The following is a 26,192-nucleotide window of genomic DNA, read 5'->3' on the forward strand; positions in this document are numbered from 1 at the left end:
ATAGTATGTAAATTGGGTTTAATTGTGCTCTATATTTTGGTACAGTAGTATAACATTTGTTTACATTGGTAAAACATAACCATATATGGATTTACAATTGGTTATTAAAGTCCAAAAAGAGTATTCCATCTACAAATCGAATTCTTCAAGAATGCATGTGAATATACCCCATATTAATACGATCAAAATAATTCAGGATAGCAGCTTTAACTTCCAAAATATTCTTCAATATTTTAAAGTGTTTCTATTAAAGGGGCACATAAATGCTGATTTATGTTGCACATAATCTCACATCCAAAAACTCAGTTTTGCCGTTTTAGTTATTGAAAGTAAATGAATTTGAATATGGCCACCAGTGATGTTATCGGGTACATTGAATTATTGTGTTCTATTAATTACAGCTCAATGAAATGATAAGGTAGCAGTCCCTATAAAACATGGTATTGCCTTTTTATTCATCTACATAATTTCATGGATAATAACTGTCAATGTTTACTTTCTGGATGTGAGATTATGTGCAAAATAAGCAGTTTTTTGGTGAATTGTCCATTTAAGCTTATGTTGCCTGCATTATCATAAATCTCTAATTAAGGCTCTAATCATGCATTGATTGCCATATTTTATATTAACGTTTGTATGTTATGAAGCTTTTCACAACGTCTTGTATCATGCTATATTTAAAAGGCAAAGGAAGTAATCTTAAATTGGCCTGTGCATTTCCGAGCAGAAGTAAACAGATGATCACGCCGGATCACACATCTCCAGAGACTTAAATGCCGGGACATGGTCGGACAGTCATTTGCGGGTGATGCTATCGGTTTAGGCAGCAGGAGGCATTTCGTGGTACGGAGTAGTAATTCATGAGACTACCAGGAGGGAGCAGTGCAGGTGATTAAAGGGATAGTTCACTTTAGTAGAACTATCTTACCTCTATCTAAAGTCATCTACAAGTAAGCTAGTGGCCACTGCTGTCCCAATCATCCTGTCAACACCACCATTCCTCTCAGGTGTCAGGCTCCTCATTCATTCCCATTTTGAGGACCAAGTCTAAAGATTATACTTCTGAATTATAAACAAGCAATACTATTGCAATACTGTGTAATACATATTTCTCAGTCAAAGGTACTTGTTTTTTTGGAGCTAATGTTGGCATTTTCAAAGGAACTATTTCTCACTTGAGGTGTAGTTTGACCAACTCAACTTCTCACAAAATGTGGGCGGCCGGGTAGCGCAGCGGGTCTACCACCGCAGAGACAGTGGGATCGAATCCAACTGCCAGCGTTACCTCCGGCTTGGTCGGTCGTCCATACTGACACAATTGGCAGTGTCAGTGGGTGGGAAAGCCGGTGGGGTGGGTCCTGGTCGTTGTAAACAGCGACTCCTACAGGTCGGTCAGGGCGCCTGCACAGCGAGGGAGGGAAATGGGAAGGGTAGTGTGATCCTCCCACGCGTTATACCTCCCCAGTGAGTCCTCGCTGTCAGGTGAAAAGCGGCTGGCTGTCTCCACATGTGTCGGAGGAAGCATGCGATAGACTTCAGGGCTCCCTAGACCGACAAGTGGGGGGCAAATGAGTGCAACGACCAGGAAGGGGAGGGGGGAATTGGCATAAAGACTAAATTGGGATGGGAGAAAAATACAGAAAAAAGGGAGGCGAAAAAGTAGATAAACTTCTCACAAAATGTTTAGAATCTTTCTTCCAGCAAGGCAGCAGGTGACCATGGTAGCCACTCCCCCCAAACAATCCATGCAGGGCAAAGATACACAGCACACGCAAACCTACAACAAATTGAACAGATCTGCTTTTATTTTCCAAAGGTAATAACTCTGTAAACATATCTTTGGCTCAGAAATGTATGTTTTATTGAAATCTGCATAGCAGTAGTTTATACTACATAAGTATGATATTTAGACTAGGTCTCAAAGTGAATGAAGAGCCTGACAGCTGGGATGAATGGTGGTGTTGGTAGCGGATGACAGGGACAGCAGTGGTTGTACATTTCTTTATATAAAGGTAAGACTACTGAAACAAGTTCTACTGAAGTGAAATATCCCTTTAAAGACATTTTCTTTATTTGAATTTTCATTGCATATAGTATAATTGAAATATGTATGAAAAATTCAAGTTTCTGAATCCAGTGTTTGTGGTTTATTACTTTATAAAATGTCTTTACATGAACTCTATGAAACACAAACAAAAAATAATGCACTAGTTATAAAATACATTTAATTGGCAAGTAATGTGTGAGGTCAAGTCTACTGGAGGCTATATTAAACATCCTGCCTTTCCATCCTGCAAGTAAACTACTTTACTGGCTGTTTACAACATATGGCAGATAAAGTTGTTTTGAAAACCAGTGTCCTTGACGACCTAATGGTCATTCACTTGTACATTCCCCTCATTCTGCAATAACCCACCATTACCCCTCCCCTGACTCCATCTCTGCATACCAGAGCCCTCGGCTTGTCTACAAGAGATGGATTAATAACACAGGAACAGGGCAACAGTGGGGCAGGAATATGTATAGCTTCTATTTCCACTTTATTCTACCTGCTACGTGGTAGTGATCATGACCTGCTTTCTATTCTCTTTATTCCTCTCCGTTCATCCATCCATTCATTGATCCATTCATCCACCAATCTGTTCATTAATTCATCCATTCATTCATCCGTGTCTCCCTTCATCTCTCCATCTGATATTCCTTCTGCGTCACCACCAGGGGCACGTGCTCCTGTACCCCTGGTTCTGTTTCACCCACTGGGCCGTGTAGCGTCTCTCCCCCAGAGTCCAGGACCAGTCTCTTGTCTCGTCTCTGACCCTCTTGGAGTCCAGTGCTGCCCCCTGGCCATCCCTCGTGTCCCTGACCCCCTTTTCATCACCACAGGCCTTGCCGTCTGCATCCACATCTGCTCCTCCAGTCCCTACGGAGGTCTGAGAGCAGAGCGGAGAGTCCTTCTTTGATACGTCAGACAGAGGTGGGAGAGAGAGGGGCTGGGACCTAGACGAGAGACAGGTGGAGGGGGATGGAGAGCGAAGATGACAAGAGGAGGGAGAGAATACTGTGAAGAGAAGAACGGGGAACGTACCACCATCAAGGTTATTATAGTCAACTACAACTAATATGACAACAAAAACTAGGGGTGAATGAATAATAAATTATATAGAACATTTCTTTAGTTTGCCTTTCTCATTTTAGTAGTCAAATTTGGCAACACTGCAAGTATTGGTGCATATGTTCATTGAGACAGAGATGTCAATTGCCTTCAATAAGTGTTGTTTGTATTACACAATACCTGTTCTTAAATCCCCTGGCAAATGTGCATATTACAAAAGGAAATACTACATAAAACTAAGTTAAAACAAACAAACTAAACTGAAAACAAACGTGGAAAGAAAACGTAAAAAAAAAAAAAAAAATACAAAACCATAACCCAGGCCAGCAAAAGTGGTAACGTGTCATAGTGCAGTACACAAATCACAGGCTAATTACCATGTCATTATTTGTAATTAAGGATGAGTGCTTCCTTTGGTAGGTTTCCCTGAGAAATAACTTCTACATTATTACACAATAATTATCCTGTAATCCGTGTACCTTAACATGAAATGCTACCGACAAGCCAACTGCGGGGGACGGCAAGCAACCGCCACAACCGCTATGTTCAAGTCCATGGCGCAGCGCTGGCTCAGGGTTGGAGTAGGAAGAATACAGTATTAGTAGGTGGAGTTGGGGCTGGCTCCAATTATGGCCAATCAAATCAGCTCCTCTCAAGAACAATAAGCTACGTCAGGATAATTTCAACCAAGACCAAAGCGATCCAATGGCAATATGTGCAGGCAGATAATTATATTATTAGGCTCTACCTGCGTCATCCGATTATGAATGAATGGATAGTTTATTTTCGTGTCATACACTATTTCAATAGGTCCATAGCCTATTCAAATTTGTCCTTTTCATTCATTCGTTATTATATTTAGGAGCAATCCATGATCTCCACACGACCCAACAATAAACTTAAATGATAGGAGGCAGCGTGCAGATAATTATTCTACAGGCTGGTCCGTCTCATAAAATGTAACGCGTCACTCCTCCACACGCAAAAGAGGATGTTTGCTTAATTATATATAGCATATATAAATCTTTTCTACCCAGCACAGTAGCCTATAACAGTACACATCCAACATTTTTATTGCACTGTACTACTTTGAGCTGCAGTTTCTGTATGAAAGGTGGGCGGGGTAGATGGTGCTGGCTCGAAAATATATTTGAACACAACTGTTGCTCTTGCTCAACTGTGCAAGTGCCTCTGTGTTCCGCTGCATAATAGACTGAGAAGACAGCCCAGCAACAATATACCTAATAACAGCCTAACAATAAAGCTTATTTATTAGAGCTGGGCCGTTAACGGCGTTAACGTGCTGCGTTATCGCGAGACTAGTATCGCACGATAATATAATTGACGCCGTTAATCTTTTTCTCAACGTTGGGTCTGTATTGTCCTTAACACTTTGAGCGCCACGCCGGGTTTTCCTTTTTACCGGCTGAATGCCACCATCGGCGCCAATGTTAACATTAATATCGCCTAATCTATGTTTTAAATTATGGCTATGTGTCTAATCTGCCCATCGCATTATCAAAGACTATTTTCCAGTCAGTGCTGTCAAGGCAGATTGTTTTTTTATCGCGGCATTTCCGTTTCAGAGCATTTAGAAAAGCACCCGTTTTCAGATAAAAAACAGACCATTCTGGAGCATTCTATGAAAATCGCCTTTTACTGGAATATTCCACAACGTTGATATTCGTCTGCCTTTTTATGAATCGTTTTCAAATAAACGCTAGATGATCAATATTATACGTGCACGCAACCACATTCGAGCCGCGCATGGATAATCGCCCCGTTGATTTCTTCTCGGACTTTTACAGTGAAACCGAAAGCGGACATTTCACAAAACAGCTTATAACTTCATCAAACTTACTCTGATTATCCTAACACTGATAACATAGAGTCCTTACCTGACATCAGATGGTATCCAACTGGTATATTCCAATTCCTGATCACCATTCGGAAAAATCGATAAGTGTATGGATCCAACGCGATACAGTAGAACTACATGATCAGCGGGGATCTGAGGTTCCAGAATGAACTGTGGTAACCCCGGCTGGATCAGTGGACTGGAAAATATGGAGTACCGGATTTTTTTCCCCATTCATTTTCATTGAGTCCATTCCAAAATCACTTATGTCATCTGGGAGACGACAGGGGGCGCTTTTTTCCACAATGATCGCCGGCGCCGCTCGGCTATACTCGGGTAGGCTCGGGTGATGCAATATGATTTCAGATCGCTTAAAAAAAAATATTCAGAGAAATCTCGTGAGTGGCTTTCAACCACCTATAAAAAACACGAGATATCTCGTGAGTGGCACGGAAAGTGTTAAATACTTGCCGTAGTTCACAGCTGTGGTGCCCGGAAGTGATTGCACGTATGTACCGGAGCTGTAGTCAGAATAATGTGTTAAACTAAAGTAACTTTAGTGGTCCGGTAATCATTGTTATACAGGTGAGGTTAAGAAGTCCTCAGGATATAACACAATTCGGCGATGAGGACGTCTGAATCTGCGCAATGCAAGAAAGAAGAAGTCCGTTGAGAGCTTTGTTTACATTATTAACGTTAGCATAGCGAGTTAGCATGTTAGCTCACGTTGCTCTTGGAAACATCTACAAGAGGAGGAAATCCACTTTACACACTAAAGCAGGGGTCAGCAACCTTTTTGACATGGAGTGCCTGTTTGAAATATAGTTGTAACTAGTGTGCCTCAACAATATTCCATGCATCGTAAATATTTTTTCTCATAATCAGGTATTTTTAATGATAATTTTTACATTATTACATTATTATCGTTATTGTTATTATTAACAATATTATTATGATGGTTGTATCAACCCTAAATCTGAGTTGGGGGGGGGGGAATGCAATGCAGACAAACAGCTGCATACAGTGCGACCATTTCACTCACATTTGCCCATTCATTTTTGGACACATCACACACCATCGGTGTGTGTACTGTACGTGGGCTGTCATAGCTCCACCTACAGGCCTAATGGAGAACACCAGGAGAACACCAGGATGTGAATGGAGGGTGAATGTGAGGTATATCGTGTAAATAAGTTTTGATTGATCGCAAGACTACACTGTAAAAAATATATAATAATAAGTTACCAGAACTTAAAAATATTGAGTTCAGTTACATAAGGTTTTCAGTTTTCAATCCATAATAATCCAGAAAAATAAGTACACAACCACATTATTTCAACCTAATAAAACTATGTTTATTGTCATTGTTTTAAGAACACAAGTTGACTTGGTAATACTCACATTTTGAGTAAAAAATATGGCTTTTAACATGTGCAATGTTCAATGAAATAGAAAAATAAATAATAAAATTAGTTGATTAATCCCACTGGTCACAATGGTGACCGTAATAATGTTTTTGTTATAAGGCTCTGCAAATGTTACTGAATGATGTAGCAATGTATTTCCAGCTAAATTGAAATAATAAACAAATAGAGGGTCTCAATTAAATATGTGGTAGTAAAAAGAACCTGTGGGAGGATTTCAACAAGATAAATGCGACAACAGTGCAAAATATTTCACTATAATATTTAAAAAAAAAAAAAAAAAAAAAAAATTACTGCTGCCCCCTGTGCCTATGCAAATGCCCCCGCGTGCCTATGCAGGCACGCGTGCCTAAGGTTGCCTACCCCTGCACTAAAGGAAGGATCGACTGGACTATCGTGAGTGTTTACAACATAAATGGCTTGGGTTATTTGAAATATTGGACAGTTTGATGACAATGTGGAGCAATATGAAATGAAAATGGGAGACCCTGATGTAAACAAGACAAACGTCTTTATCTGGTCTGCATCCCCTTAACAATTGTGTGTATTGAGCCGTACTCAGACTGTAGTAGCTGTTCAGTGTTCTCTTGGAGGTGGACCCGAGACTGCAGTAGCTGTTCAGTGTTCTCTTGGATGTGGACCTGAGACTGTAGTAGCTGCTCAGTGTTCTCTTGGATGTGGACCTGAGACTGCAGTAGCTGTTCAGTGTTCTCTTGGATGTGGACCTGAGACTGTAGTAGCTGCTCAGTGTTCTCTTGGATGTGGACCTGAGACTGTAGTAGCTGTTCAGTGTTCTCTTGGATGTGGACCTGAGACTGTAGTAGCTGTTCAGTGTTCTCTTGGAGGTGGACCTGAGACTGTAGTAGCTGTTCAGTGTTCTCTTGGATGTGGACCTGAGACTGTAGTAGCTGTTCAGTGTTCTCTTGGAGGTGGACCTGAGACTGTAGTAGCTGTTCAGTGTTCTCTTCATTCGTGGAACTGTTACACTGAGCTTGCACTGAATTTGTTGAGAAACCTGTTTCTGCAGCAGTCTGTGTGTGAGCAACCAGTCAGCAGCATTGTGAATTCAGAGATTCACTAAAAGACACACTGAGAGACAGGTTTGTGTGTGGATTAAGAAATGAAGGTGCACAGAAGAAACTACTGACAGAGTGATTTGACACTGGAGAGAGCTGTCAATATCAGTGTAACAATGTTAATGGCATCAAAGGAAGGGCACAGCAAATTACGATAAATCTGGTATTAAAGGTCCCATGCATTATAAATGTCATTTTTCAGTCTCTAGCATTGTATTATAGTAATAGGAGTTTGTATCAATGTGTTTTAGGGTCTAAATACCATATTGGCGAATTGCTCCGTTTCAGCCCAACCCCTCTGTGCCTCTAGTAAATCGGGTCATTTTGATTTGAAGTCCCGAGTCACGTCACTGGGCGCTGTGGATAGTGCACAGTGATGCGATTGGCTCTGTGGTTGGAGCTAATGCCCGCCCCCATTCTACCTAGACTAGACAGCGAGTGGGGCTGCGGGGCCGAGAGGAAGAGAGAGCCGAGAGGGAGCAGAGAGAAAGGAAGAGAGAGGGAGGGAGGGAGAGAGAGGGGGCACTTGGGGGGGGGGGGTACCTGCCGGCCGCGCGCCACACGGGAGATTGAAAGAAAGAAAAGAAAAAAGTTGCCCCGTCTCATCAGCGAGAGCCGAGTGGGAGAGAAAGGAGAGAAATGAAGAGAGAAGGAGGGAGGGAGAGAGAGGGGGCACTTGGGGGGGGGGGGGGGGGTACCTGCCGGCCACGCGCCACACGGGAGATTGAAAGAAAGAAAAGAAAAAAGTTGCCCCGTCTCATCAGCGAGAGCCGAGTGGGAGAGAAAGGAGAGAAAGGAAGAGAGAAGGAGGGAGGGAGAGAGAGGGGGCACTTGGGGGGGGGGGGGGGGACCTGCCGCACGGAGGTCCGCGCGACACACACCTCCGAACGGGAGAGTGATAGAAAGAAAAAAAGGAAGAGAGAGGGAGGGGCTTCTCTCTCTCTCTCTCTCTCTCTCATGGTATAAATGATTATTTGTGTAAATAAGGTTATACGCCGACCATTAAGAAAATACATGTTAGTTTAGGAATAAGGGGCAGGTAACTATATAACTATAAGATTTATTCTTCTTCCTGCTCCTTTTGTCCATGGAATGACTATTTATGATTTTTTAATGAAGAAACTATGATTGTATTATTCCATGTGGCAAATAAAAACTCTGAACTGAACTGAACTCTCTCTCTCTTCCCCCCCCTCCCTCCCTCCCTCTACCAGTGCAGACTGTGGTCTGACTGTCACTCAAAGTGCTTATGGGCGGAGCCAGGCCATAACAGCCTGATTTCTTGAGGCTGAAAAATTATGGTTTCGAGTACTTGATTAGAAATATAAAACAATGAATTTTTTTGAAAAAAAACTTACAAATGTCTTCAATAGACTAACAGGAATTGTGTAAAGTTGCCCAAATAGTGCTAGGAATAGCAGTGCATAGCAAGAAAGCAGTGCAAGAAACACTGGAAATTACAAAAAGAAGAGACATGTTCATGCTGTTGAACAAGGAGATAGAACAGCTAGTGACTCCTCAGATGAAGAGGAGAGGATAAATCTCCTCCTCTGGTCATTATTTGGGTAGAACACACATATTTTGAATGCCTTTGGGAGACTTTCTTTTTTTTTAGCCATTTTAATCTAGATTAATCTAGATCAATTCCAGGATTGCAGGTAGATTAATCTAGATTAAAAAAATTTATCTATGCCCAGCTCTATTATTTATATAACACTAAAATCACTTAATTGCGGCATGTTTGGGGAAAAGTGGCCAACCTGCGTGTGTCTGTGTGTCCCAGTGCGTGTGTCTGTCCCTCTCTGTCTCTCAACTCGGGTCTCAAACCTGAGGAGGCACACAGCAGCACTGGCAGATGAGATGAGGAGAAAGGTACCTCGGGCGTTTTTACCCATGTCGTTCGCCGGTTACTCTGCACGTGACTAGCGGAGTTAGTCCTGAAGAAGCTCTTAGTCGACTAATACAGTAAGCCACAGGATTTTGTCAATGAGTCCATTTAAATCACAAACTCAAAATTGTGTTTGATACGATGATTGCCGCTGTGAATATGAAGCTAATCATGCCGAGGACCTGGACCCGTTTATACCTAGTGCTCATTATAGATCCATTAAAATGTCAATTAAAGCACGTTTTACTACCATGGTTATTGTTTCTAATTTAACCATGGTGTTGTTAAAGAGGCACACCACTCATTTTAAGAATTCACATAATGTTGTTCCTGTGCCCCAGAACAGTTCAGTCAGTACCAGTGAACACACACCACTCTCTCCTAAAGCTAGAAATCAGAGAGAACCCTCCAATCGGTGAGGTCACGAGGATGTCAAATCTGGGGCTGCTCCATAGACCTGTTCGCTGTATACGTCACTCTGTGTGCGCGCACATCACCGGAGCAGAAAGGAACGTAATCCTGGTCAGAACAACAGGTAAGACTACAATATTTGCATTTGTTAGCCAATGCTAGCGATCTAAACAATCACTCCATGACAAAGCTAGATATGTAAAAGGTGAAAGACTCACACTTACAGCCATGCTGATTTGGCTAAATGACATCCAGCCGTTTTCGTTTGAAACAACTTTTAGTCAGGGGAATGCCATGGTTTCTCCATAGAGCCCCCGTCGTATTCATTTAGCGCAGCAGCTCGCGCAGGTCCGGGGCAACTTAGTCACATGACTCAGTTTGTATTGCAGATTGGCTCGAACGCGGTATGTTTGTATACAGCGAACAGGTCTATAGACAACCAATGGGCTCTGACTTCATGAGGCCGTAAAATGTTTAAGTGAGCTCTTGCACCCAAATTAGGTTTAGAAGGGCTAAACCAGGGCTTAACATTGGAGTGTAAAGCATATTTCAGATATTATTGTGTATGTCACTTTTCAAGAAATAATTCACTGAGCATGAAAAGGTCAACATAAAGAAACGACTCAAAACTGCGTTAAATGACTGAAGCCTGATTAGTCGACTAATCAACTTGTGCTGTATTTACACCAAGAATCACAGACTGCAGATTCCCCAACACCACTGCCTGCCTTTCTTTAAAATGCAGAGGGGAAGACAGGAAATGTCCAGGTAGCAACTAGCTTGTAATCTGGAAAAACTGACCACATTTAGTCACAGGCTGATGGCTTCTGATTGGCGGCCTCTCTTTCCAGCTCTGCTGAAAGTTGAGCAGCAGCAGTCAGCTTTTCAGAGCAGACGGTCACTTAATGAATTGATTAATTGCTGCTGTTGGTAATTGGTGGTGTGAATTATATTACATACTACATTATATTTATCTATTTACTAAAGAGATTTGCACTACATTCATACCTCATTTGCACCTTACCCTAAAGTTTTGTACCTCATTGTCTCCATTTGTACCTCACTGTTTACTCACTGTACTTAGATTGTACTTAGGCTGTACTTTAGATTGTATATTGTATATTCCTCTTTTACTTACTTTTTTACTGTATAAAGCACACGCTGAGGGGCTCATACAGAACCAAGCATTTCACCGTAAAGTACATGTATTTTATTGTGACAAATAATAAACAAACTTGAATTCAGCGTTAAAAAGGGGAACCTGCTCTAGTGATAACATTGCATTTCACTGTCACCACACACACACACACACACACACACACACACACACACACACACACACACACACACACACACACACACACACACACACACACACACACACACACACACACACACACACACACACACACACACACACACACACACACACACACACACACACACACACACACACACACACACACACACACACACACACACACACACACACACACACACACACACACACACACACACACACACACACACACACACACACACACACACACACACACACACACACACACACACACACACACACACACACACACACACACACACACACACACACACACACACCTTACCTGGCAACTTGAACGTGCTCTGCTGCGTGTCCAGCAGTAATAACCCACAGACCCTGCTGTTGATGTGGCGACTGTAGAAGTTGCCCCTGGCAACCAGGCCCTGTTGGCTACCGGAGAGACGAGGAGAGCGACAGGAACGCCCGGCACAGAGGGCAGGGGAAAGAGAGAGAGGAGGGGGAGGAAGGGAGTGAAACGTGCATGCAGGTTTGCAGGAGGACAATTAAGAAAAGACCAGAGAAAAGATGGCAGAACAGAAATAGAATTCAACAAAGGGAGAAAAAAAAGACAAATAAACCATGATTAGACGAGGAGAAACCAAGGACTTTAATACTCAAACCAAAAATGGAATAAGAAGAAAAAAATTATTAAAATTATAAATAGAAATTAATGAGAGCATAACCCAAATGGGACAAAGAGTGTATTTGGGGAATTTGGAACAGATCGTACAGTACAATCCTATAATTACACTGCATATCAGCCATTAAAGACATTGTTATCAGTTTGATGCACGGGTCCGTTTCCATTACCTTACGCACCGATTCACACGTGACACTTTTATGAGGCAAATTAAAACGAAAAAAGGCAAACCATTACATTAGCAGTTTGGTGGGAGACAGTTTAATGGGAGTCTTAAAAAAAGGCAAGCAAGGCAAGGTCCCTTATCTGGGAGGAATACAGGACAAGGTTTAAAAAGGTCTCAAAGAACATAATTAAGACATGTTCCATTGGTCTTTAGTTACTTTAGTCCAATAATCATTCCATCAGTACTAGACTCCCCTTTCCCCCACAGACTGAGACATAGGGTCCATTCCAAAAGTTAAAAGAAAGTGTCCCTTCCTCATCCCTCGGTCCTCGATTGCCCCGTGACCTGGAAACGGGACAAATTGACGCCATATTTAAGGCCGTTCCAAAGCCGTAGAAAACGCACAGAGGAAGCCTGAGGTTTCACACGTGTGCGTCCTCACACGGCAGTGTTTTTAGAAGATCGCTAGACGTAGACTATTAGAATGTACAAAGCTCCTCCCTCAAACAGCACTTCAAAACGGCACGCGAGTGGAACGAGAATGTTCCTCCTAGCCGACGTTTCTCACGTTCGTTTCCTTCCCGTCTCTTCTCCCCCCCATCCTGTGATGTTTCGCTGGAGGAATCGAGGATGAGACGCGAGGAAGAGATGCGAGCGCGCGTCTCTAACCTTTGGAATGGACCCACAGACTAACTATCGGGGGCTGAAAACCGCAGCCAAAACCCTTTAACGGGAAGAGGCGATGGCGGAGGAGCCAGGAGGCTGGTCAATGGAGGCTGAGCCGAGGTCCATTAAGGGAACTATCAGGAGGGTTACCGACGGAGAGAACGAGGACAAGGGATAATAAGAGAATGGTAGAGAGAGGGATGAATGTGATAAAATTAGATAAAAGGGGTGGGTGGGGAAAGACAAGTGGAGGGGGAGGATGAGAGACAGAGAAAAGAACAGTGTTTAGAGTGGCCACAAAGAGCCCACTTAGGACGATTAGGTACAGAGAGAGAGAGAGAGATGGAGCTGCTGAGGCCGGCTCATTGTGCATAGCACACAATGACTGACTAATAAGAGGAATGTAGTGTCCTGCTGCCAAGCCTCACAGACCTGGCTCCGACACAGACCCTCTGAACACAACACAGTGTACAGTACAGTAAACGGACTGACACAGCCACTATCTTCACATGGTACAGCCACTATCTTCACATGGTGGCCATTTTGCTCTCAGGTCGGGTTTGTGAGCGAACAGGGTAGGTGGAGGGGAACCCAACCTGAGCATGACATAAGGGTGTCTTCTCATTAGGAACGGGTGCTCCGCTCCGTCCTCGCTCCGTCCTTGAGATAATAATTATTACAGCCTCCATTTTTCGTGGACGAAAACTACACCAGACTATAGATATCAATTTTCCCGAAATAACGCTACCTGCCAACAAAATCCGTGCATTGGTTATCCAGATACATGAATTATCATCTCAGAATAAGTGGCTTTGTACACGTTTTAGCTTATCTTTTACAGCTTACGTTTTGGGCAATTATTAGAGGCTCCATTTTTCGTGGCAGAAAAATACATCAGTCTATAGAAATAAATGCATTCTAACAAGAAACCAATGTATAGACATAGCAATGGCAAAAAAATTGCCAGGCCTAATGCGAGCCAGGGAAGTCTTGGGCTTGTAACGTGGCTTCATCTCAGTTTTCATCCACTGAGCCGTGAGGCTCAACATGCTTGTTTGGTTGAGGTCTGAACTCGCCAAATTGCCCATAAATATCATCGTTTTTGTGGGTATTGTCCAGTTGTTGCTGTATGTTTTTATCTGCCCAAAATTCAAGCAAGCATGAAAGCATTACAGTAAGCTTGCACACCACGCCCCGCTCCGTCGTCGGGGACGCTGGTTCGCACCCGAGACCACCTACTCCAGCGGTCCAGGTTTGGAGCGAATCAGCGTCCCCGGTGATGGGGGGGGGAGCGTTCTCATCACACCCTATTTTGGTGCGATCGCGCTCTGATTCAACCCCGAATGGCTAGTGTGACAGCAGAGCACTGTCCACTGTCCTTCCTACGTCTCTGCCGCACGTGGACACCTCACTCAAGCATCTTAATCATTAATGTCAACTGGACATTCTTACTCATTTATACAAGTGTTCTAAAACTTGTATAAACACACTGATGATGTGACTGCCTGGTAGTTAAACATTCATAAATATAACAAAAGTGATACTACCGGGGTATTCTTTTACTGATATTAAAACAGTTGAGCCTTGGTCCAAAGCGCCTGGAGGAAAAATCTAGTAAGAGTAAAACACGTCCAACAGAATGTTTCTACTTTACTATAAAGTGTAAACGGAGAGGATGACCCTGTGTCGTCCATACCAACCTGGTGCGTTTTGCCCTGCAGGTGTCGATGAGAGGAGACTGGGGCACCTGGCCCCTGTAGCCCCCAGGGGCAGGAGAGGGCTGCTGGGGCGGGCTCAGGGAGCGGGAGCACGGGGAGGAGAGGGGGGGGGCTGCGGGGCGAGCCAACGGCCATGGGAGAGCCCTCCGCTCCTCGCGCACAGCTGAAGAGAAACACAAAACACACGAGGGTTTGAAGGGTGACATATACCAGTGGTTCTCAACATGGGGTCCACCGTCCAGGGTACCCCAGGGGTCTTTGAGGGGGTTCCCAGAAAAACTCTACAGCTAAGGAATTGGACTTAATAATTCAATCAAAATCTTCTCAAAATCCCTGGGACAAAATCATATCAAATGAGGTTCCACAGCCTAAATGTGTGTTAATTTGGGGGTCCTAGACACAAAAAAGCACAGCAATGAAGATCTCCCACAGCACAGTGAAGATCTCCCACAGCACAGTGAAGATCTCCCACAGCAGTGAAGATCTTCCACAGCAGTGAAGATCTCCCACAGCAGTTAAGATCTCCCACAGCAGTGAAGATCTCCCACAGCAGTGAAGATCTCCCACAGCACAGTGAAGATCTCCCACAGCAGTTAAGATCTCCCACAGCAGTGAAGATATCCCACAGCAGTGAAGATCTCCCACAGCACAGTGAAGATCTCCCACAGCAGTTAAGATCTCCCACAGCAGTGAAGATCTCCCACAGCACAGTGAAGATCTCCTACAGCACAGTGAAGATCTCCCACAGCAGTAAAGATCTCCCACAGCACAGTGAAGATCTCCCACAGCACAGTGAAGATCTCCCACAGCAGTGAAGATCTCCCACAGCAGTGAAGAGCTCCCACAGCACAGTGTAGAGCTCCCAAGGCACAGCACAACAGCAGTGTGGGTTATTATATATTCATACACGAAGTCACAGAAAAACACAAAACTGCAATCACATCCTTAACTGACAAAATAAAGAACTAAAAAGGCATTAGCTCCTCCGAGGAATCAGTCACACATGGGCTGACGGGAGGCCTGTCGCTGAGGTCTTCAGCTACAACTTAATCACTGTGAAGTTATTCAGCCTGGTGTTTACGAAGGCGTGCCAAATGCTTATCCTGGTGCACAGCTCAGACTACAGTGAGCCGGCTGTGCGGAATGGCTGCCAAACACATGCCTTTGATACCACAACTCCCTACCATGCTGTTGACAACGCCGGACCATAAAGTGTGAAATCTTTCATAACTAATGAGGTCTAGTCCAGGAAAGAAAAAAAACACACGCCACAAAAGCTGGTTCAGGAAAATAACTTGGGGATGTAAAAACTGCCACCTTACCCTCTCTCTCCATCAGAGAGTACGGTTTGATCTCTCCGTCCGGCCTTTTTGGGGGAACCTTTCTCAATTGGGCCGCTGTGGAAGAGAGAACACAGTCAACAAGGTGGAGGCCCAAAACACTAGATGACGAGATCTGGCACAGATGGTTGAAAGAAATGAATCTTTACCCTTTACCTAAACACAGGTCTACAAACACACACACGTGAATATTGTAACATCCTGGACATATTATAGCCCAAGTATTCCCCCTTACAACATAGCTTTGGACTGGGTTTCCCCCTGAAAATCCAACTTGAAGCACAATTGGCATATGTTATTCCTATAATCTGGGACCATTCGGTCTTGATAAACAAGTCTCCCCCAAAGCTAAATATATACAGCCAAACCTCTCTAACATAAATGTTCAGGATTTATAAGACACTTTAGTCTAGTCTAGTATCACCAACATACTGTAAGTCCAAGATTAAAACGATATAGAATAAAACAGTTTTATCAGGAGATAAATCTTGGACTGTGCCTGGGAGACGTTGAGCATTGCTGACAGAGACAAGACCTGGAGGGATTCTAGGTGAATATGGGCCTCTGCTCCGTATCTCATTACGCTATAATAATATGAAGCTCAACTAAACATTCAATGTCCAGAAAGCCAATCTCACTTCCATCGTCAATGGTGTTTTGTCTCTCGATCACATTATAGCTTAACTTTGCAAGAGAGTGAGAGAGTGGTTAATTAATGTCCCACCAAAATTAACTGAATCATCTAAAATGATAGGAATAACATATATACGTGAATTCAGTTTTACGGTGTATTTTTGCACTTTATTTTGAGTCTATACTAACTGATAAGACACAGAGGGACACAGAGGGACACCTGGGGGGGGGGGGGGGCAGCATTAACTTAAGCAGCTTCATTCACAACGGCAAGGTGGTGTACTGGGAGACATTGGTTAAAAGGGACAATTCACAGAAAAACATTAAAACAATGCTGGTTTATTTAGCACATAATCTCTAAAGAGTTTTGCACACATTTGTTTGACATTTATTGAGTTAATGAGTTTGAATATGCCATCAAGTGATGTCAGCGGAAGACACAGAATCTCACAGAGATTCTGTGTCTTCCGCTGACATCACTTGATGTGTTAATTGCAGCTCAAGTAAATGTAATATGTATCTAGATGAAAAAATAGAAGAAAGAAAATCATATTTTTTGCACGAAGCAGCATCTCTATGAGCGGGATTCAGTGGAAAACATATTCAAATTCATTAACTCTCAATAACTGTCAAACTAAATTAATTTATGCAAAACTGCAGAAATTATGTGCATAATAATTAGCAGTTTTTGGTGAAGTTCCCCTTTAAAAAGGAACAAGCCAACATTATGGGAAATGCGCTTACCGTCTTCTCCAGAGTCAGACAAGAAGATCGATACCAATTTCCTATCTGTGTTCAGTAGAAAGCTATCTGGCTGCAAGCTAGCCTAGCTTGTACAGTAAGACGGTAAGCGCATTTCCTATAATGTTGGCGTGTTCCTTGTCTGTCTGAAGGGAAACATACCAGTCTGGGACCTGGGACAGTGGGTGCAATATATGGCAATAATACATACTGTAAGAAACATAATACTGAACCTTGCTGTGACAGAAAGAAACGGGCAGCAAAATCACCAAATTATGAGAAAGAGGAAGGGGAAGGTAGAGAGCATTGGGGGGAAAATACAACCTCCACCTTAACAAGTCATTTAACCATGCATAGATTCTTATCAACTTATTTCCTTGAAACAAGTGCAAACAAAGAAATCCTGCCCATAAGACCAGACCATTTCTCATTGTTACAAATGTTTATTTCAAGGATTTTTCTCTCAAAACAAGCGACATTATCTTCGGGGCAAAAGTACTGTTCTGCCCCATTTAAAGTCCATGTCACCGGTTTCAACTCGCTCATTGAAGACCTTCACCTGCGTCATTGGAAGGAATTAATCTATCTCACCACGTTGGCAGATTATTTTCACTCGTTTAAAAAAGTTCAATAAAAATATGATTTTAAGACTCAACTCAAGATGAAATTACTTATTAACATGGAGTTATTTTAGTTGCAGTGAGAGAAGAGAGCAAGCGCTAAAAGTGTCCCTAATACAGGGGAACAGATATTACCAATAAAGGAGTGCTGGGGGGGGGGGGGGGGGGGGGGGTGGATGCTGGGAGAAAGCAAGGAAAAGAAAGAAAAAATGTATAGAAAGGTCCTTACAAAAAGCCGTACGTTCCCTGATCCGTCAGAGGGGGAGGCGAGCCTGAGAGAGTTTAGTGAAACACAAGTATTTGGAAACCGGGATAACTATGGAGAGCACTCGTCGCATCAACAGCAGCAACTCTCCAGACCTCAACAGTCTCTTCAAGAAATGTACAGCTACTCTACCAAGGTCCACAATCAGAACCTGGACTTTGTGTGTGTGGGTGTGTTTATTTCGGAGCCCACGCATGCATATTTCACAAAAGAAAGAAAGAAACAAACAAACAAACAAACATGTTGTGCAAAGTATTGCTTTTTAAGATATGAACTTGAAATACTAGTTTACAAGGGCAACTGTGATCATCTTACAGCCAGGGAGATTAACAGGTTGACTGTAGATAAAGGCTCGATATGAACCTCTTGGGAGTCGAGAGATAAGAACAGAAGTAGCTGACTGACTAACCACAGACACTCGGATGCAATGATTTCCCAAGGCCTAGAATTGGGGCGTGACATCTTTCGAAGGTGGGAGGGGGATGCCCACACTTGCCCTAACCGGCCTCATGTTACCACAGACGAGTAAGAGTTGCACAACCAAAACGGAACAAAAAACAAACCGAGCGCGAGGTGGGCGGTTACCTGATCTGTTGAGGAAGAAACCGTCGAACACCACAAAGTTGTTGACCTAGAGAAAAGACAGACAAGACAAAGACACAATATATTCAAACCTTTATTTATTTATTATTTTCAATGTCGTCGAGACTTACATTTCAATGCATACATTTCTTACAATATAATAATAATAACTCTATTTATAATAATAATAATAATAATTAATTTAATTTATATAGCGCTTCTCAATGACCCGAAGTCGCTGACAGTAGTTAGGAACAAAGTAAAGACAAAGAAACAAAAACAAAGAAACAACAAAGAAACAAACAACAAAGAAACAAACAAAAGGAACATGAGACCATGGGGGGAACAGAGGAAGACAGCATGAGATAGCACAAAAAGACAGAGTGACAGGAGACAGACATCAATCGGGTTGGAGGGGGGGGTTATGGGTGGGGGGTTGAAGGCAAGGGAGAACAGGTGGGTTTTGAGGCGAGCTTTGAAGGTGGAGAGTGTAGGGGAGTCTCTGATGGACTGAGGGAGGGAGTTCCAGAGTCGGGGTGCAGTGCGAGAGAAGGCCCGATCACCAAAGTTTTTGAGTTTGGATGTCGGGACAGTGAGGGAGGCAGTGGAGGAGGACCAGAGGGAACGGGTGGGGCGGTAGGGAAGAAGGAGATCAGTCAGGTAGGGGGGGGCCAGGCTGTGGAGGGCTTTGAAGGTGAGGAGTAGTGTTTTAAAGTTTATGCAGTGTTTGATTGGGAGCCAGTGGAGAGTGGAGGACAGGAGTGATGTGTTCACAGGACCGGGTGTTAGTGAGGAGGCGGGCGGCTGAGTTTTGGACCATTTGCAGTTTATGGAGGGAGCGGGAGGTGATGCCAGTGAGGAGGTAGTTGCAATAGTCTAGGCGGGAGGAGATGAAGGCGTGTATGAGGGATTCAGCAGCAGGGGGGGAGAGGCAGTGACGGATTTTAGCAATGTTGCGGAGGTGAAAGTATGATGTTTTTACAATGGAGCGGACGTGGGGGTCAAATGAGAGGGCACCTTTCATACATGGACCGCAGCCCAAAGTGCCCCGCAGCAAATAGCATAAAGTGAACATAGGCATAAGATTAGCATACAAGTTGACAGGATAAAAGCCATGCATAAAGTGCAGACATAAGAATAGGCATAAAATAAGTACAATAAGTACAGTGTTGCCTCGAAGGCATGTGAACCCCCCCGAAACAGCCAGTCCCCCAAACATCAATCCCCACCACATCCTCATCCAAGACACAACCCCCTGATAAAGCATGCCACCCACACCGCCATGTGCAGCGACGGGAATGCCACCGACACTAATGTATTGGTTCTCAAAGTAGGCCGTATGGTGAAGGCTGAGAAGTGGCTAGAAAACAATTCTCGTTCCCACCTCAGCGAATTACACAATTTTCACTCTGGGTGAAAGTTCGATTGGTGTAGATTTAGGAACAAAAAGTTCTCCATTGACAAAATAGCCCATTTTGCACAATCATTTTAGTAAAGTCGGGACTAGGTCTTTCCTCGCGAACGGATATTTGGTCACCACAGTTTTATCTGACGCGATTGGGGCGAGTTCGGTCACGTATCTTGCGCTCGACCAATAGCAGCTCTCCTTGTTGCCAAGTTACAGACAACAAGATATTTGTGTAAACAGTAGTAATGGAAGCAACTGAAACGCAGTACTCATTTGACTTCCGGTATTGAGATGTGTGGGTAGTTGACTAGTGACAGAGCTCCCGGTCAAAAAACATCGAAAAAAGGAAGTAAAACTAACTAAAACAAAAGAAAAAGTGACAATTCAAGGATATAAGAGAAAATGAAGGATGAACATGAGAAACAGCGAGAAAAAAAGGACCCCAGAAGAAGTACAAACGCCGGAGGAAAGATCTTGGCACGAGGAAATGGCGGAAGAGGTGGATCAGGCAAGCATGGCTCAGGAAGACAGAGAAATGGAGCCTGCGGAACCCGCCTGGATAGCGAAGATGCTAGCGAAGATCCAAGCGGGCATACAAACTAGCATACAAGAGCTACGAGAGGACATGCAGGCTGGCGTGGTGAGTAACCAAAAGGCTATCCAAGAGCTACACGCTAGCATGCAAGCTAACGCAAAGGACATCAGAGCTATACAAACTAGCATACAAACTAGCGTACAAGCTAACACGCAGGACATGCAAGAGAGCGCGTTGACTAGCCAACAGGCTAACGCAGCAGCTAACCAAGAGCTACAAACTAGCATACAAGCTATCCAGGCGAACATAGAAGGACTCAGGGGAGAGTTATAGAAAGGCCAGGACGAGCTCAGAGGAGATGGATAAGGAACTCGAGGTAATGGATGGAAAACTACAGGAACAAGAGAAAGGCATAAAGATGTTGGAAGGAAGGACGGCTGAAACCGAGGAATGGACTACAGATATACAATATATTCTAAAGGAGACGCTCGAACAACAGAACATATTGAGAGAAAAGTTAATGGACTTGGAGGGGAGGTTGAGGAGAAACAACATACGAATATACGAATATGGGGACTGAAAGAGGGGATGGAAGGAGAATCTATGATCAAATATGTAGACAGCCTAATTCGAAGAGAATTGAAGATGACAGAACTCGACAAGACGGGGATTCAAAGAGCACACAGGATGCTGGCGCCGAAGCCGCGGTTGGACAAACCACAGAGAGCAGTTATAGTTAATTTCTTGGAATTCGAAGTCAAAGAAAGCATCCTCAGAGCAGCCTGGCAGACGAAGATGGAGGTGGAGGGACAGAAAGTAACTTTTGGCCATGACTATGTGACAGAGGTGGCGGTAAAGCGTCGGAGCTACGTTCAGATAAAAAGGACTCTGAAGGAAAAAGGAATCAAATTTCAATCACCAATGACCACGCTGAAGGTCCATTGGAATGAAGGCACAAAGGTGTACGGCGATGTGCGGGAAGCGACGAGGGACATGCACCGAAGAGGATGGAAGGTACCGGGAGGAGAAGAGGAGAGGCCGACGCTGTTGCAGAGGTTGGAGAGAACGAGGAGATGGACCAGAGTCGAGGGACGAGGAGGCAAGGAGAACGGGAAGGTGAATGGGATCTGAATCTATTCAAAGCAGATCAACTGAGAAGGAAGACGCAAAGAAACGGAGAAGGGGGGCAGAGGAGAGAGGGGACACGGTGATCCAAGGGAGGATAAGTACAATACACACACAATACAGGTTAATATATACATGAGAAGGTCTGATGCAATGAGAAGATGGTAAAGTACATACGAGATAATTATACCAAGTTATAGGGCTGACCCCTATTAATCGATTAGTCGATTAATCGGTCGAAAGGAGCCGTAGTCGACTGGCCAACCTCTTAGTCGAATATAATAAAAGAAATTAAATAAAAATATATTATTATTATTATTTTTTTTATCATTCTTTCCAAAAGAAAAGAGGCCTAGAAGCGTGGCTAACGCTAATGGCACGCATACCAGAGGCTAACTGCCTACGAAAACAGGCACAGAGGCACTGAAAGAGGATTTCACCCATCTAATGAACACACTAGACTAGACAAATATCAAGATGTATCCATCAGTGGACCAATTGCATGCTTTTGCAGAGGACAAGAAGCCTTCAGTCGACTCCTTCAGACATTAAGCACCGCCCACAGCCCAAATGGAATGATAAAAAATAAAAAATAAAATAAAATAAAAAATATTATACTTTTTTATTTAAATTTTTTAAGTCGACCAATAGTCGACTAACGGCAAATTTTGGCCAATCCTGGTCGAAGATCCAAATCCTTAGTCGGGGACAGCCCTACCAAGTTATATATAAAAAAAAGACATGGGGATTCAAGACACATTAGACTGATATACATATGACACACAATACAAGATGAAAGCATGAAAAGGACTTATGCAAGGAGAAGATGGTAAAGTACATAAGAGATAATTATACCGAAAGTTATTAAGAAAAAAAAGGGACATGGGGATTTGGGGGATGTATTGAGACGGACATGAAAGAACCACAGGATTACACGTGACACATAATACAATCAGACGGGAACATGAAAGTGATTAATGCAGAGCTTATGACCGGGAGATCGGAGCCGGTCGCACACAGAACGAGTTAGACATATATAGTGCGCACTTTTTAGCCACTAGGGGGAGCCCTCTCACTAGGAGAGCCACTACTCCCCACCCACCAGCGGGGGAAAGAGGGGTACGAGTGAGACCCTCAACTGCCATGGAAGTTCAAAGTGTTAATGTTGATGTTAATGTTTATTATGGTTATATGTATGTAAGTCAGACGGAGATAGCAGAATAGCAAATATTATTTTATGTGACATGGGTAGAACGGGAAAACAATTGGAAAAAAATATGACACAAGTTAAGGGTATAAAAATGATGTCGTTAAATGTGAATGGTATGAATAATCCGATCAAGAGGAGTAAGGTGATGACGAAATTTAAGAAAGAGGAGGCGCAGGTCATCTTCTTACAAGAAACACATCTAATATCACAAGAACATGAAAAGCTGAAGAGATTCGGGTATGAAAATCTGTTCTATACTTTTAAAAAGAACCTTAGAAGAGGAGTAGCTATAATAATTAAGAACACAGTGAATGTGTATGCTCCACCAGACCGTGAGAAATATCTATTTGAAACGATCTTTGATATCATAGCGTGGGAAGGGGTCCTGATCTGTACAGGTGATTTCAATGTAGTACTGAACTATGACATAGACACGACAAGCACAAATAAATGAAGGACAAACATTAGCAAATATATGAATATACAAATGGCAGAATTAGGAATCATGGACATATGGAGAGCAATGCACACACTAGATAGAGAATACACACATTATTCACATCCACACACACCATATTCAAGGATAGACTATTTTCCCATGACAACAGGGGACAGATACAGGGTAGAAGAATGCAGGATAGGGGTAACGGATATATCAGATCATAGCGCAATATATCTGACAGTGAATCTTAAAAGTAGAAGGAGAAATACAGTTTGGAGACTGAATGTAGGACTATTAAATAACAAAGGTTTGGTTAATGAAGTAAAGGAAGACATAATTAGATACAGAGAAGAAAATGATAACGGATAGGTAGACCCAAACATTTTATGGGATGCTCTAAAGGTAGTAATAGGGGGAAAATTGATAGCAAAGACGGCATTACTCAAGAGGGCTAGAATAGAGACATACCAGAACTTGATAAAGAAACTGAAAGAATTAGAGAAAGAACACCAAAGCTCAAAGAACCAAAAGACACTTAGGGAGGTAAAGGGAGGTAAAGGAAGTTAGAGGAAAGATAAACAAAGAGCTGCTGACAGAAATAGAGAAGAAAGCTAGATACATGAAGCAGACATACTATGAAGGGGGACCGAGAGCGACCAGACTTTTAGCTAGACGAATCAGGACACAACAAAAACTGAACATAATACACACAATAAAGGGACACGAACACAAACAAAATACTGAGAACCAGCTGAAATAGAGAAGACATTTGAAGAATATTATAAGAAACTAGGGATGTCCCGATCCGATCACATGATCGGGGCCGATCGTGATTTTCCGAAGATTGGGATCGGCAAAAAAAGAAGAAGAAACAAACTGTATTTTTTTATTTTTTTTATTCAACAAACATGACCATGTTCACGTCTTAAACTCATACTGAGGCCTTAGTTTTGGTTTTAAATTGCATATCATCATTCATTTATTTATTGTCACACAGAGCAGAAGAATTTTGCCAAAACAAACACATTTCCTTTGATTGAATTATACATCAAATGATTTATGTCAAGGATTGCAATGCCTCGCTTGAATGAAGTTAACTTTTCACCTGGATAACGTCAACATTCAGGGTGAATGTAATGTGAGAAATTGGGTTAAAAAAAAATTTAATAATTTTTTTTTGATCGGATCGGGAAAGATCGGTATCGGTAGATACTCAAAATCACACGATCGGGAGCAATTTTTTTATCGGGACATCCCTATAAGAAACTATACACAACCGATAGCGGCAGGAGAAGACGATATACATTTTTAGAAAGATTAGATCTACCATAAATAGGGAAGGAACAGAGCGAAATATTAAATGCAGAGATCACAGAACAGGAAGTATGGAATAGAATAGAATAGAATAGATCTTTATTGTCATTGTTACAGTTGTTACAACGACATTTTAAATGCAGCCCTAGGTGCTAGTAAAAATATAAAAACAGTCCTAAACACAGTATTAAATATAAAAACAGGAATAAGGCATAAATAACATTAACATAAACAGGGGGGTGTAAAAGATAATTGCACCATCCCTTAACACTTTCTCTGCCAGAGACGCCTAAACTCGTCATTCCCCGCCATGCTAATTCTGCCAATGACGCTGTACTTCAATTCAATATTTCAAAAATCTGTGATCGCAATCATATTTCTCCCCCGGAGACTTGAGATCTACTGTTGATCCCCTCTCAACTCTCCAACGGTTCAAGAGCGCCATCTGGTGGCCGATCGGCGGATCGCCCAAACCGGAAACCGGAAACAGAAGCTGGTGCTCATTCCAATTCGGTCCGATCACTCGCTAATAGTCCCGGGACTCGAGCTAGACACAATGGATAGCAATCCGTTACCAATAACTCGATAAACAACATGATTTGGACGTATATACTATTATACAACCTGGAGATGGATCGCATATTTCAACATCCCATAATAGGAATATTTCTGCTCCACGCTCATCGCCCAACGCTACGAGGAAGCTACGGTGAGTTTCAGCATTTTTTTTTTTAACATGTTCGATACTAACTGCTCTAATGATCTTATCACCCACACTAGATGAATCATCTAACGTTGGCCACAGAATTATAAACGACCCCCCCCCCCCCCCCCCCATCCGGTCAACATCAGATGATAAGTAGTAACTTCTAGAAGCACGTCCATTTGAAATTTTTTATCTCGCGCAGATCGCTATCAAACTGTATTTGATTATCAATATAATGCATTTAGGGCTATAAATCACGTTCTGGAGAAAGCTGCAGAAAACGATAAAAACATACCGTATTTTAGTATGAATATGTGAATGAAAAAGTATAACGTTCCTACGTCCTGAACGATAGATAATTGACGTTGAATGGGCCATAGTAATGTCAATTTAGCAATACAATTAAAAAAGTTATAGCCCTGCAAAGGGGAACTTCTCCGTAGACAAATAGAGCTGGCAGAGAGGGGTATAATGATGTACATAAGCCTGGCGGAGAAAGTGTTAATGTTGTGTGTGCGTGTGCGTGGGGGGGGGGGCAAGGGAGACTGTTGTTTAAAATGTTTGCCGAGTTTAGTGCACATATGGCCCTAGTATAAAAACGAAACTTCAGTCGGTTAGTCCGGGTGGGCATGACGCTGAAACGCCTGCCCGAGCGCAGCCGTACGAGGTGTTTGTTGCCCGGGTGGTGTGGGTCTTTCAGTATTTTTACTGCTTTTTTAAGGCAGCAGGAGTTGTATAGTCCTTCCAGTGAGGGGAGAGGGCAGCCGATAATTTTCTGGGCCGAGTTGACGACCCTCTGGAGCGCCTTCCTCTCTGCGGCTGTGCAGCTGAGGAACCACAAGTTGATGCAGTGATGGAATGCGATCAGTAAAGCAAAGAGTAGTAAGTCACCGGGTAGCGACGGGTTCCCCTCGGAATTCTACAAAACATTTAGACAGGAACTGAGCCCCATATTAGAAGCAGCATTCAG

At 43.0% G+C, this 26,192-nt stretch overlaps 1 protein-coding gene across 3 annotated transcripts in view; it reads right to left on the reverse strand.

Annotated features, from left to right (window-relative positions):
• Positions 1-2,134: 2,134 nt before the first annotated feature.
• atat1 (alpha tubulin acetyltransferase 1) overlaps positions 2,135-26,192 on the reverse strand; it is a 69,413-nt gene continuing 45,355 nt past the window's right edge. Inside the window, exons 7-12 of one of the 3 annotated variants that reach the window (XM_084312840.1) lie at positions 18,486-18,531; positions 17,865-17,907; positions 15,624-15,698; positions 14,284-14,464; positions 11,395-11,501; positions 2,135-2,997 (exon numbers count right to left, since the gene is read on the reverse strand). In XM_084312840.1, the coding sequence (XP_084168966.1) occupies positions 2,709-2,997; positions 11,395-11,501; positions 14,284-14,464; positions 15,624-15,698; positions 17,865-17,907; positions 18,486-18,531 (741 nt within the window). In that variant the 3' untranslated portion in view covers positions 2,135-2,708. Of the gene's footprint in view, positions 3,059-11,394; positions 11,502-14,283; positions 14,465-15,623; positions 15,699-17,864; positions 17,908-18,485; positions 18,532-26,192 lie in introns of all 3 variants that reach the window. The other 2 variants (XM_084312841.1, XM_084312839.1) reach the window with 2 other exon arrangements.

The sequence above is a fragment of the Notolepis coatsorum genome (genome assembly GCF_963971535.1).
Source record: "Notolepis coatsorum genome assembly, chromosome: 4".
In the NCBI taxonomy this organism is placed as follows: Eukaryota; Metazoa; Chordata; class Actinopteri; order Aulopiformes; family Paralepididae; genus Notolepis; species Notolepis coatsorum.